Source organism: Bactrocera latifrons, unplaced genomic scaffold (assembly GCF_001853355.1).
Source record: "Bactrocera latifrons isolate USDA-ARS-PBARC rearing strain unplaced genomic scaffold, ASM185335v1 scaffold_45, whole genome shotgun sequence".
In the NCBI taxonomy this organism is placed as follows: domain Eukaryota; kingdom Metazoa; phylum Arthropoda; class Insecta; order Diptera; family Tephritidae; genus Bactrocera; species Bactrocera latifrons.
Window position 1 is genome coordinate 862,785 of NW_017537101.1, and position 14,192 is coordinate 876,976.

At 37.1% G+C, this 14,192-nt stretch overlaps 1 protein-coding gene across 2 annotated transcripts in view; it reads left to right on the top strand.

The window, feature by feature from the left end:
* Positions 1–740: 740 nt before the first annotated feature.
* The window catches only part of LOC108973047, a 106,279-nt gene continuing 92,827 nt past the window's right edge, over positions 741–14,192 (top strand). The window contains exons 1-2 of one of the 2 annotated variants that reach the window (XM_018940058.1): positions 741–1,169; positions 2,655–3,239. In XM_018940058.1, the coding sequence (XP_018795603.1) occupies positions 2,825–3,239 (415 nt within the window). In that variant the 5' untranslated portion in view covers positions 741–1,169; positions 2,655–2,824. The remainder of the gene's footprint in view (positions 1,170–2,654; positions 3,240–14,192) is intronic. The other variant, XM_018940059.1, reaches the window with a different exon arrangement.

Sequence of the window (14,192 nt, forward strand, 5' to 3'; positions counted from 1 at the left end):
AATGATTAGCTTAGTATAAACCAGGGTTGCGAATATTTTTATAACTTTTTTGATGAAATATACTTTGTTATAAATTAAAAAGAAAAAAAAAAAATTATTAAAATTTATGGGATTAATTTAAAAATTAAATTTTTTTATTTCATTCCTTCATTTGGGGTTAAATAAAATATTATTTTTAATCAGAATTTTCAGATTTTATTTGCAACCCTGCCCGAAAGTTGACTGAAACTGGTTTTAATCTTTCATAAGACCCCAGAACTGCTAGGGTATCGCATAAGGTGCAGCAGTGATTTCTATCACGACCTGTGGTCTTGTTATTATATTTCAACAAACAATATATAATAACTTAGAGCTCTCTGTATATAGCGAGCACGTGAACATTGAATTGCTTAGGAGTTAATGGAAATCTTCCCGACAAATGCATGTTGATAGAGCAACAAATAGCGACTACAGCCATATGTAGAGTTGAAAATCATTGGAGGTTGGCACATAAACCAGGAATGAACTTCTACTGCGCATGCTTTGGAAATTCATTCAGAAATTTTGGCGGTATTTCTGCTCTCTGTTGACATTTTTCAACAAACAACAAGCTCAGCGGCAGGTATGTTATCATAGCAGAAGAGCTAGGCGAATAATGACGACCAACGAAGTGCCACGAAAGCGATATTGCATTCGTCCTTATTAGACTGCACGAGGACATAAATTCAGTCAGTTATATTTCAAACGTGCCGGCGTGCAGATCATATGTATTGCGGGAAAGTGGCTTAGGCATTTACCGAATGGTCAATTTATAAATTGCATTTATGAATTTATACGCGCCAATATACATTAGTCACAGCTACATATGTATATACAACGGTGTCTGGGTACATAATTATTGTGTCGGATGACGCGTGTTGTGTATGAAGAAGTTTGTGTATGTATAAACAAGGCTGTACAAATTGTTGCTTTACCTTTGACGGGGCACCGGGTGTAAAACGCATGTGTGTGTATTGATGTGAGATTAAATGCGTAAATAAATTGAATTTAAATACTTCCGCCATTAACCTGTTGGGCGGGAGGTTACAAAGCCACTGTGAAGACGAAGTCGCTCCAGGGCTTTATAATGCAGACAGCTAAGGAAATGAAACAGACAAGCAGACAAAGCGGAAACGAAAGGAGCTGAAAAGGTATAAGCAGTGGCGTTAGGTACCCGAGTCTCTCGAAGAGTGCTGCAAACAGTTCTTAAATTCAAGGAAAGTGAAAGCAAAGAATAATGAAATTTCGCTAAATTTGTAGCAGATTAAAGTAGAAGAGAGAAATTTCAAACATATCCATTATAAAAAAAAAAAAAAAACTTGTTCCACTGATAAAAGAGATAAAATCAAGTAAAATACAAACAGTGTCGCATGTAATTGTTTGCCGGTGTTATCCAGATTTCTGCCTACGTCTCGCCTCGTCTGTCGGGTCAATAAAATGGAAACGCGTTTGCAAGCTCTGCGCTAACGACTGTCTGGGGAACGTGGGCGTGCAACACATGGAAATTGCGCGGCATACCAACAGATGCAGAGGGCATGATAAAATGCGCGCGAAAAAATTAGCTTTAATATAAGCAATGCTCAACTGAATTTAAGTTGTGTTGTTAGAAAAGGGCAAAACAGCAGTGTAAACGACAACAGTGCCAATAACAAGTTTAAAGAGAAACACCATGGTGTATTTTATGGCGTTATGATTTAGCAAGACGGTTTGCCACCAAATACTTTCATTGATGACAATTTGTCGAATCTCAAATGTATCTTTAAGCAAACATTATATCGACTGCCAAATATATTAGCCGTAAATATTTATTAAATATAGCTTCAATAGCTAATTTTTTATGTTACCGACTATGTTTTTCTCTAATAATTATATACAATAATAATGATATTTCAGCCCAGAAGTAAACAAATTTCCGATTGTTCGAATAAACGCGTAAAGTAGGATACTCTGATTTTCAAGGCAATCTAATATTTCTAATAACTAAAACTAAAGGCCATTTTTAAGGAAGGATAATTTAGAGTTTATATATTAAAACAAGGGAAAATATAGAGTCGGTAGTAAGGTGCCGACTATATCTAGTCTTCCAGTGTTTTTCAGACCTGAAACATTTCCTACAAGGTTTTAAACCAAAATGAGCAGGACGCTGACAACGCAGGATTAGTCAATGTTTACCGCGTAAATCAGTAAATATGCAGTAAGCAAGTAAACTTCTTACACATGTAATTCAAATTGAAATATTTCAATTTAACCTAGATGCGTTATCTGAGTGACAAGATACCTGCTTCCAAAAATCAAACAGTGCAAGGTAGAGAACATTTTATTTCGGTTATGTAAGCAATTAATGCGGTACATACTAAAAAAAGGACACAAGCTGTAGGTATACCCTATGCAGGCGCCAAAGTTTTGACATGCGTTAATTTAAAACATCTGCTGATGAAAATTGAACAATGGAAGTTGTTTTGTGAAGTGAGTTCTACGTTCTCGCGCATTTACAGATACGAAAAAGTGAGCGCCGTGACACTCGCCATCGGCGAAATCACGTTCAAATCCTTCAAAGCTTCGTAATGTTGATTTTAACGCAATTTTTTCATTTTCGTTAATTCTTTTATAATTTTCTTTAATTTTTTTTTTCATAGTGAATACGAAATAAGTTAAGCAATAAAACGCGGTGGGAGCTATTTGCTGCATAAACCACAATTGCCAGTGAAAAAATACTTGTGTTATTGTTCGCAGCGTTTTACCGTTATTTTCTTTAATTCTCACCAACGCATTTTCGAAGCATTGCTGTACAGCATTGAAATGTACAATGTGCGACAAAAACTGCAAATACAATACAAACAAAACCAGACGGTGCACCAGCGGTGGCAAGAGCAACAACACCATCAGCAGCTGCACATGGATGTTTAATCTTGTGGCGGTTGCCTTATTAATCCAACATGTCGCCTGCGCTGCAACAGCTATCGAGGCGACAACACCGACAGCCCTGGCGCTGTCAAAGGCGCTCACCGATTCCCTACCATCCGCATTTGTACCCACAGCCCAGCTGCTGAGGCGCCATGGCGATAACGGTAGCAGTAGCAGCAACGAAAACTCACCCACACAGGCTGATTCTGGGAGCCGCGCTACGAGCCGCCACCTCAGCGCCATTGAGTCCACCGTCGGCGGTGTCAGCAGTATCGTTGCCGGCGACGATGGTGTGGATTTCGCTGCCTATGCAAATGGTGAGTCTCATGCAAATCCATATACATATACATATATACACATGCAAAGTGCAAACAATATCACATATACCCAAGCAAATCGGTAGTTGCAAACCGTGCATTTTCAGTGGATTTTTGGTGAGACTCTTTGTGAATTTTACACTCGCTCGTCTTACACGTTCGCCAGCCAGCGCACACACTTGTGAACACTTACACTTTGAAAAGTGCTCACAATGGCCAAGGTTGCGAGATGAAAGTGCCAAAAATATGTGTGTGTGTGTGTGTGTGTATTTGGCACGTTTCGTTTTACAAATGTGAGCATTTATGGTGTAGCTATAAATTTTTGAATGGCTTTGTTAGCTTTTGGAGCTGCAAAGTTCGCCGATTTAAAGGAATTTATTACGGCAAGCGTGTGAATTTATTTGCCAGTGTAAAAGAAACGGGACACAAGGTAAGAATACAGTTAAAGATTTATGCAATAAGTAAAGTTTTTTGTTGACTAACTGCCATTGTGGCGGCGACTCAGTACAGTTAACAATTCTCCCGCTTTGAATAGAGGTTGGCGCTTTTTATTTCAAACAGCCGGTAACCATGAGCGCTATGCTTTTTCTTTCCGCTCCATAGGGTACTCATTCCTTAGTTCGAAAGTTCGCACATCGGAAGCGCTACTGTAATGTTATATTTATTTTCCTAGGTTAAAAAGCTTACAAACTCCAAATGTGGATGTAGCGATAGCTAGATGAGTTGGTAATGTAAACGCCTGCAAAACGGTGTTCTTCGAAAACTTCTTCGATGAAAACTAATTGGTTAAATTACTGCTTAAGGAATAGTAATTGTACCGGCAAAGTGGACGCTGAAAGCCGAGCCGAGCGCAAAGCTGCCGGATGCGAGAAATAAACGTCAAAACTGCGTGCGTACGTTATCGTACAAAATCGCGCAGTCAGTGCAGAGTGGAAGATGACCGAAGCCGAACGTAACGCGCGAAAACAGTTTTGAAGCCTTCTTGCGAAGCGACGACTCGCGTACTTGGCGATACCTAAAATATGTAGGCACTGATTGAAATAGCTTTGCGCTCGTCTCGGCTTCCATCGTCTACTTGCACCCTTAACTATGAATTAAAAATCCACTTTTATATAAAATCTCATATCTTCTTCGACGAAGCAGACTTGCACAAATTTTTGTCCACAAGAAAGCAAGAAAAAAATGTTAACTTTGGCTGTATCGAAGCTAATATACCCTTCACAGGTTTTATTTCTTTTATTAACTATGTGTTCAGTTTGTATGGAAGCTTTATGCTATAGTAATCCGATCTGAACCATTATTTCGGAGATTACATTATTACCTTAAGCAGTAATCCGTGTCAAATTTCGTGAAGATATCACAAGTCCCTGATTCCGATCATTCGGTTTGTATGACAGCTTTATGCTATAGTTAACCGGTCTGTCGGTCGGTTTCTTCGGAGATTGCATTGTTGTCTTAGAAAATAATCTGTACCAAATTTTGTAAATATACATTGTCAAATGTGAAAGTTTTACATACCAGAAGTTGATTCCGATTGTTCAGTTTGTATGGCAGTTATATGTTATAGTGGTCCGATATCGGCAGTTCCGACAAATGAGCAGCTTCTTGAAGAGAAAATGATATTTGCAAAATTTCAAAACGATATCTTAAATCGACTCAGCTGAACATACTGATCATTTATATATATACTTAATAGGGTCTCCGATGCTTCTAATTGAGTGTTACAAACTGCGTGGCAAATTAAATATACCCTGTTCAGGGTATAACAAAGAATATACCAAGCCAGTTTGAGTCCCAACGCTTAAGAGATCTTACAATCTGTGGTGCAAATAGTATCTGTGGTTTCTCCTAAACTCTCTCAAAAAGAAGTTTGTAATTCTTTTAACGCCGCTAAAATTGAACGTCTCGAACGTGAAATGAAGCATTTGTTTCGTGCTTGGTTCGATCCATATTTGTGAATTTTATTGAGTAGCAATTTTTTTACAAAAAATAAACATATATGTAAAATCCAACGTTCTAGAAGACTTTTAGCCCAGCTTAGCCGCTGTCTATTAATTCGCTGAAATATGATAGGGAGTCGATTTGTCTGAAACCCCTCGTTGTATCGATCGATAACGATATTGCTTAACGTCAATTTACATATACGTAAGTTTTGCGGGGATGCTAAATTCAGACATACTCGTAGTGGTATAAAAGCAGCTCTTTTTCGTGCTGTCAAAAGCAGCTTTGAAATCGACGAAGAGGTGGTGAGTGTCGATTTTCCTTCGCGGGTCTTTTCCAAGATTTGGCGTATGGTGAATATCTCGTCAGTTGTTGATTTTCCAGGTCTGAAGCCACACTGATAGGGTAGAATCAGTTTGTTGACGATGGGCTTTAATCTTTCACACGACAACAAGCATGCATACCCAGCGGTAAAGCCACGCCACTGCCAACAACATACGCAGTGACGCTGACGCAGTCTTCCGTGATCCGGTATCTTTACGCGGCAAAGGTGGTTGAACAGGACATCACCAGAGTAGCACGCGAGTATCAACGCGGACAGAGTCATTGAAGCCTACACGAGCGCCGGCAGAAGTAGCCAGTCGTGGCACGCGAGAGTCAACGTATACGCCAGGACATCGTCTTCAAAGCATACAGGAGCGCCGGCAGAGACAGCCGGGCGCAGTCGCCGTAGCGGAGGAGCGTCAATACCGCCAGGACACCGTCATTGAAAACCTACACGAGCGCCGGCAGAAATAGTCGAGCGTGATCGTCGTAGCACGGGAGCGTCAACGCACGCCGCAGGATATCGTCAGCGGAGCCTACGTGGGCGCCGGCAGAAGTACCCGAGCGTGATCGTCGTGATGCAGAGCAGAAAGTCGTCTAGACCCCAGAAGCGCAGCAGAGTGGAAAGCGGTACTGCCCTAACGCGCCACACTGAACCGTTACCCTGACAGCACTTTCCTCGGGCGACGACATTACAACGCGGGAGACGATTTTGTAACTTAAATTAAAATTAGATTATAGAATAAAATAAAGTACGATTCGCAGACAAGCCCCAGTATTTACAAATTTGTTGTAACAAACGCTGGACGCGGCGAGTATACCTCAGCAATTTATACTTGTAAGAAGCAGGGCAGCAAAAAGCTTCGTTTCAGTACGCTTGATAGAACGATATATGCGATGTTGAGGAGGCTTATTCCATGGTAGTTGGTACAGATTATGGGGTCTCCCTTTTTGTATAATAGATTGATCGAACATGCTTAAATTACAATTGTCGGTCATGCTTTCGACCGACCATATTCTACAAAGAAGCTGATGCAAGCTCCTTATGAGTTCTTCGCCCCCACATTTGAAAAACTCGGTCAGCAATCCATTGCCCTTCCGTTTTGTTCTTCTCCAGAAGGTTAATTGAGATTCGAACTTCTTCATGGTCGGACAATGGGATGTTCTTCTTCCATTATTTACCATACGTGTGGGACACATCTCGAGTTTACAGTTTGCTCCAGTTTTTCCAGACAAATAGAATTCAATGGGATAACTTTGTAAGAATGAATCTATGGAAACTTTTGGAGGCCTTTGCTTGTACATGTTATCTAGTCCGGCTTCAGCGCTCCTATAAATTCAAGGCTATCCGAAGATTTTACTCCTTTCTATAGTGAAGTCCATATTATGTGAACCCAGTATCAAGTTAAATAAATAAATATTATTTTGCATCTAGAAGTGGTTAAATTTTTGAGAACTCTAAGGTTAGAGTTCGATGCAATATAATTTTACATTTACCATGACGTTGGGAAGCATAATTGCGATTAATTATTTTATCTCAATATTAGTATGCCGCTTGTAATATATTCATAAAACTGCTTAAGTCTAACTTTGCTGGTATTCTTTAATCCTTTTGGAAGATTAATAATTGAAGCAACAACACACTCCGCGCATAGAATTCGTGATTGCATCAGCATGAGGAAGGCATATCAAAATTAGCTCAGAACAATGCTGCGCAAAGTGGCGTGAAAATAGTCATCTCATGCACCCATTCGTGCCATGAAAACGAGCAGCCACATTGAGTTTCTGTATCTGCAATGCGGGTATTATTTGCGATCTGACTGCGACCTGAAATTATCGCCACTCAATTTGCATATTGACAACTGCTAATTCAATTTCAGCGCAAACTACTAGACGCATATAAAAACCTCCAACATTGCAATTTCAAAACAAATACGCTGGCGACAATGGCAAATGTGTGGCCAACAGAGCGTATACGCAACCTGCGCGTTCAAAACAAATCAATTGTATTTGCACATACACACAATATGTATATATATGTATACATAAACATGGCGATGCGCAGTTTGAGATGCTCATCAATATTGAGCACTCCCGTTGCAGCGTGGAATGTGGCTGATATATTCTAATTAGTACAATTTTGTTTACTTTTGTCGAAAGATGCAAATAAATATTACGGCACTGATGCAGTGCAGGCGTGCACTTAAATCTCATCGAAGAAAATTTTAATCACTGATTTAGGTGAGAACCGAGCTTACTGAACCGAAAACTTTTAATAAATAACCTTTGCGGTGTACTCGTACACCTATTGCAATGGATTAGCGCCGTGTGATAGTGACCTTAAAATGCAAAACACCAAATCAGACGAAGCTAAAAGCATGCGGATATGTGCGTATGGCTAGGTGAAATAAAAGCTTAACCAAATACGAATTCGGTGGCTCCATCAGTGGTCTTAACACTTATTTTGAGTGCATTGTTACCTTCACCCGGCTGAACAACAAAATCCGCCAACACACAGTGTTTCCATTAGCAGGCATAATTTAAAATTGAATTGTTAGTTTAAAGTACCCCATTTAGAAGCGAATTTTACACAGTGTAAGATTTTGATAAACTTGGCCCTTGAAGAAATGAACGGTATTAAAGTTTCTCATAAAAATTACATCTCTAAACTGGAATAAAACATAAAATAAAAAAATATGCGAAATTCATTAAGGAATTTATAGGAAAAGAAAATATCTACACATGGCATTGTAAAGCCGGGAAGAGGGAGAAAACACGTGACATCTGAAAGTGGATTATCCTTTTTAAAACGAAAGCATTGCTCAGTTTAAGGGCAGCTAAACTCATTTTGTTTATAAAGCGATTAGATATATAAAAACAACACGGCACGGACTTCATCTGCTGTATTAAAGGTACCTCTTATACGAAATCAACTCGTTAAGGGATTTTACACCGTTAGAAGATGACAAAAAAGATATTTTGCCAGAATTTTATCTGAGAAAACTTATAAATTTATCAATCCAAGATTTATACACACAATATGGTCTCTTTTCTATTCTATGTTTTAAGGCTTATTATTATTACTAATATTTCCCTGGAAAGGAACTATAACTGATCTCCTGGATCTCCTCTCCAAAAACAAAAAACAAAAAACAAAATTTTCATAAAATGGTGATTTGGCAAAAAGAACAAAATTGATTTTTGAGCAAATTCGGCATTTCGGCCTTAAATTGTTTATAAAAAAATATTTATCGGTGAGAAAAAAATTCTTCGATTAATTACTGAAAACTATATTTAAGAAACTCATGTTAAAATTTGAGGCTAAACGGTTTTAGACTTTTTCAAAGAATGTTTGCCATCGATTTTGAAAACACCAATTTGAGAAAAACGTGTTCAAAGCTTGGCCTATTACTTTCAAGCACTCTGAAACGCCTTTTCAAATTTGCGTGTAACTTCGATACTACTCAGGGGAATGATATGAAATTTTCGGTTTGTACTCTTAAATATATATATATTAAGAAACTATAACAAAAGAAAAAAAAACGATTTTTTTGAAAATTGTAAGTGTATATAACCCCTTAACTTGGGTTTACGTTCCTTTTTAAACATTTTTGATGGAAGCATAAGGCTCAAAGATATCGAACAGATATATATCGACGGGAAGACAACTAGTGTCAACCTTTAGTATGGTAAAAATAAATTGGATACATATTTATTTTTATTAAAGTCCGTGCTTAATGTTTGCTTTCTCAACAAATAGCAGGAAGGTAAACACTGTGCGCCACTACGTTTACATGTCGTCTAATATTCACCACTATCACTCACCATGTATTTACGCAAACTGATGTGTTTACTTTTCACATCACATATTTAGTTTGTTGTTGTTTGTTTTTAGCGCTACGTTGGCAATGTTGGCCACTCATTCAATACATGCACATACAGGTAGCACATATATTTCTGTAACGAGCGCTGTGTTTCAATGTTGACACCATCTGTTACTGGGCACAGACTCACCATTCTGCCACTGCAAAGCTATACGCTTCGAAAACCTTCATTGACTTACCTTAGTTATAGTGATTTTGTTTGTATTTAGCGAAAATCATTAAATAAATTTAGTGGCTACAATTATCTCAACACTACTGGCAAGGAAAAGTTAACCGAAAGAGATCGTGAATTCAAAAAGAATTGCCATTCATACAAGAAACTTTGTCGCTTTCAATAAATAGCTGTTATCATCAATATGGCCGTTAGAGAATTGTATAAATAATAACAAAAAATTACAAAGCAAAAGTGTCTGTATACACTCCCACCCATAAGTGTTGTGAGACGATGATCAAAATAATCTACGAAGAAGTATTTTTTGCTAACTTTGTTTGAAAATGAATAAACTAGAATGTTTTGAGAAACATATAGATACTACATAGTTTAGTAAAGGAAAGTACTGTGATCAAAAAGTAAAGTGCTTTTTTATATAAAATATAAATTCTTTATTGATTTTTCCAAATTCCAAAATCATCCTCGTATTGGGTTTTTGAGTTTTATGAATAGGCAGAAGTCGCACAGATAAAAATATCAGCAGGGTCCGTTACCGTCAAAGAATAAATTTCAAGAACCAAACTTTGATTTTTTGGACGTGGTTCTCGTTCAGAGCGCTTAGCAAATTTTATAGACATCCTGCTTTAAATGTCGTTTCCGTCATCTTTTCCGATCACAGTACTGCGTGTATACTGTATGATATTTATCTGTATCTGTTGATATTTAGTTGGAATATAATAATCACTTTTTTTTGAATATGCAAATATTTACGTTACTCGCAATGGATTCTAAGCTTGTATTTGCCTACTACTATATTTGTTAAGGTATTTACTTAGGGTTATAATACACATTATTTACTTACAATTTTTTTTCTGACATATTTATTTACATAACTGAGTAAATTACGAAAAAAACAGTATGTTTTGAGAATTAGATTTTGTATCATTTTGTTAAACATTATTTGTAAATATATACAAGTTAAGTGGGACTATGTATGGGCTCAGCCGAACAATATACGATCAAAGGGCGTGCAAAGGAAGAAGTAAGAAATAATTTTATATGAATGATATGTGCTATATTTAAATATCATTATCACTTAATGACATTTCACACATTAAATGATATATATGTTAAAAAACCAACCGGAAACCCAAAAAACTAATTGCACCAAATTTTAAAAATACCTCACACTATGCACGATTTCTTTGGCATTAAATCAACGAGACTGGAATAACAATAATTAGTGCGTTAAGTAAGTTAAGTATTTGCCGACTTCTTATCATGTTCGGCACACTACTATACCAACCAGAAGTTTGAAATTCATATGCTACGAGAAATAGTGACTGAATTTCACATCTTAGGTTAATTGAAAAGTCCCCATAGATGGCGGTATGATAGTTAAATCCATATTGTTTTTAGTTAGCCTTAACCTTCAAAAGACGCGTGCACAAATTTGACAGGTGTCGGATGAGTAGTTTGTGAGTTGCATCTTTTTGAGTGAAGCAATTTTTTGTTATTGTAAAAAAAAAATAAATTAAAAAAAGGAAAGGCGTTGGTAAAATATTGCTTTTTGCAAGAATTAAAGACCGAGAAATTCCTTCGTATGCTAGTAGGGTAGGGGAGTAGAGGGAATGTTTCGTCTGCTCACTTTAGCTCGCCTTTAAACGGATGTTTTTTTGGCTATCCGTAGGATGCTTGGTCTAAAACCAGAAGTCGCAAACTGCTCAAGCCATCTGTAAAGTAATTGTTTCTGGCCACTCCCAAGTGAATGGCGCTCAGAGAACCTCACTTACATGAAATTCTACACATGGCTACCTCCCCCAATGAGTAAAACATGCTCCTTCATTTTCATTGAGATAACTTACATATTGCCTGATGTGTGCTGTATGCTGTATAAAGTCACCCGGAAGTTTGAAAATCTTTGAAATTAAATCAATTCTTCTCATCAACTTAATAATTTTGTTATATGTAACTCTACATCTGTCTCAAATAGTTTCAGTTTGTAACCGTTAGATAATATAAGGAAAATTAGAGCACGATTAAATAGTTAATAAAATGCTCTCCAATTGGATTACCATATTCTTCCTATGCCTCACAGGCAGACCGAACACAAATTTGTAACCACATATTAGCAAATTAATTACATTTGTTTTTCCACATTTTTCTAAAATTCGGTTTTAATTAAATTAATTTCAATCGACCCAATTAAACAAATAATGGAATTACGAAATTGCTAAAAGCACGTTTTGCTGCCTCGGCTTCTGGAAGTTGATGCAAGTGATACCAACTCACTAACCAACCGGGAATGTTTGCTTGTATTTGCATATACTTTTGTATGTGTGCGAATGCGCGAGCAACATTTAGCTATAGTATGTACATATACATGTGTAAGTTTGTATGTACCATACTTACTTAAGACACGCGTACTCTACGTTTTAACGAGGACGTCTACGAAAATAAAATGAAATAAAATGAGGCGAAAGTATGTCAAGCTAACAAAGGCAAGACCGGTCAAGAAAAACGAATATTCAGACATAGTCATCTACAAGCACAGAAACGAACAGATACGCATACAACTGCAAAGATAGTCACTCAACTTCGTCTCCATTGATACCCAAAGTGCGGAAGAAGTGTGAATAGGCGGAGATGCACGTTCAACCAACTTTTCTTCAATGTGAGTGTATGTAAATATGTATGTGCTTAGCTTATTTAAAGGCTTTATGGCACCATAATAGAGTGCAAAATGTCATTGTTGGCTTAAGTCGTTAAGGAATACATTGTGTTATACTAAATACACTCACCAATGTATACATGTACATGTATACTCGCATAGTGATTGTGACTTATGTACATGCGTATTTTAATGGCATGTACATAAGCATAAAGAAACGCCGACAATTTAAAGAGTATATATGTATGTGTACGTATATGGTAACAAAGTAATTGCTTTACTTAAAACACAATAAGTAAGAAATATATATTAATATGGTATGTATTAGTATAATATATAAATGTATAAACAAAACTTTCTTTAGCAGGCGGCAGAAATACAGCGTTGTCGGAACAGATTTGTATTTTAAGAAATTCTAAAAATCTTTATTAATAAGTAATGTAAAAAATTACTTTTATAATAAAATATAAATTTTCAGCAGTTTGTGGTGATTTCAAGGCGAATGCAATCTAACAAACTTAAAAAATAACTTTTCTTCTTGCCCTGTATACATGGTATTAACAAATTTTTATGCTTTAAATACCCTGAAAACGTATTTAATTATCAAAGCAATGTTTTTGAAAATTTTGCACTCCTGCTCTCTGAGAGCACTCGTCAACAACTCGGTATAAGGGAACTGTGGAACGGTATTTCAAGCTTCTTATGTACAGCTGAAAATGAAACCATTGGTTTTCGGAAAGTGCAAAAGAACAGCTGGTACGACGAGGAGTGCCGTGCCGCAGCGGAGAGAAAACAGGCTGCCCACCTCGTAACGTTACGATCGACCCCAACACATGCGGGATGGGATAGATACCGAGAGTTGAAGAGGGAAGCGAGACGCATTTACAGACAGAAAAAGAAGAGGCCAAAATGCGTGAGTACGAAGAGCTTGATATGCGGACAGGTGTAATGCTCGAAAATTCTACCAAAAAATTCGGCGGCTTACAGAAGGTTTCAAGACCGGAGCATACTCTTGTAGATCCCCCAAAGGTGATAATGCATATCTTATATTTTAATAAATTATAGGCTTCTAATCAAAAATATTCATTTTTACTGACATGATGAGGACTCCGCGGAACATTGCGTATACTACGAACATCACATGATTCCCATCCTCATGCTTCTTAGGTTTACAAGTTTTAATACAAATTAAACGTAGACTGCAACACGTTTTGTTTTACTCAATTAAAATTTCGCTTTCATTTTAAGAGTGGTTCTCATGCCTCAGAAACTATGGTGTCGCCAAAGTCCCAGATACGTTTCACCAGTGAAAGTGAAAGGGAGTGTGAAACATCTACGCAAAAGATATTTTCTCAAAATAAACTCAGGGATGTAATAGGTTATCAATATCAAGAAGGTAAAGTAATTCTAAAAGCGTTGGGAGTGAAAGGATTCGGTTTTGTTAAATTTGTAGAAGAATTCCAAAGCCTAGTACGGAAAAGTTTAATGGTAAAATATTTGTTAGTCTTTAAATGCTCCAATTAATAAAAATACAGATTTTATCAAAGTTATGATTGTTCGGGATAATGAATCTTGGAAAAGTTTCGTGTTGATAGTCGAATATTTCCTAGGTAATCAAAAAGCATCAAATTGATTTTTTAAAAATTGTGTGAAAATTTTATTGAATAACCTACAAACTCTAGGAGCAAGTATACATAGTATGAAGTTAGACTATTGCCGCAATCAAATGGATACATTTCGAAAAAAGCAGGAAACTTTAGTGATCAACAAGGTGAACGATACCACCAGGATCTAAATGTGATTTCGAAAGGTCGAGGTTAATGGGATCGTCATATTTCGCAGATTACTGCTTCTCCTTAAAATTATACTGCTACTGCTAACTTATTCTTCTTCTTAATTGGCGTAGACACCGCTTACGCGATTATAGCCGAGTTAACAACAGCGCGCCAGTCGTTTCTTCTTTTCGCTACGTGGCGCCAATT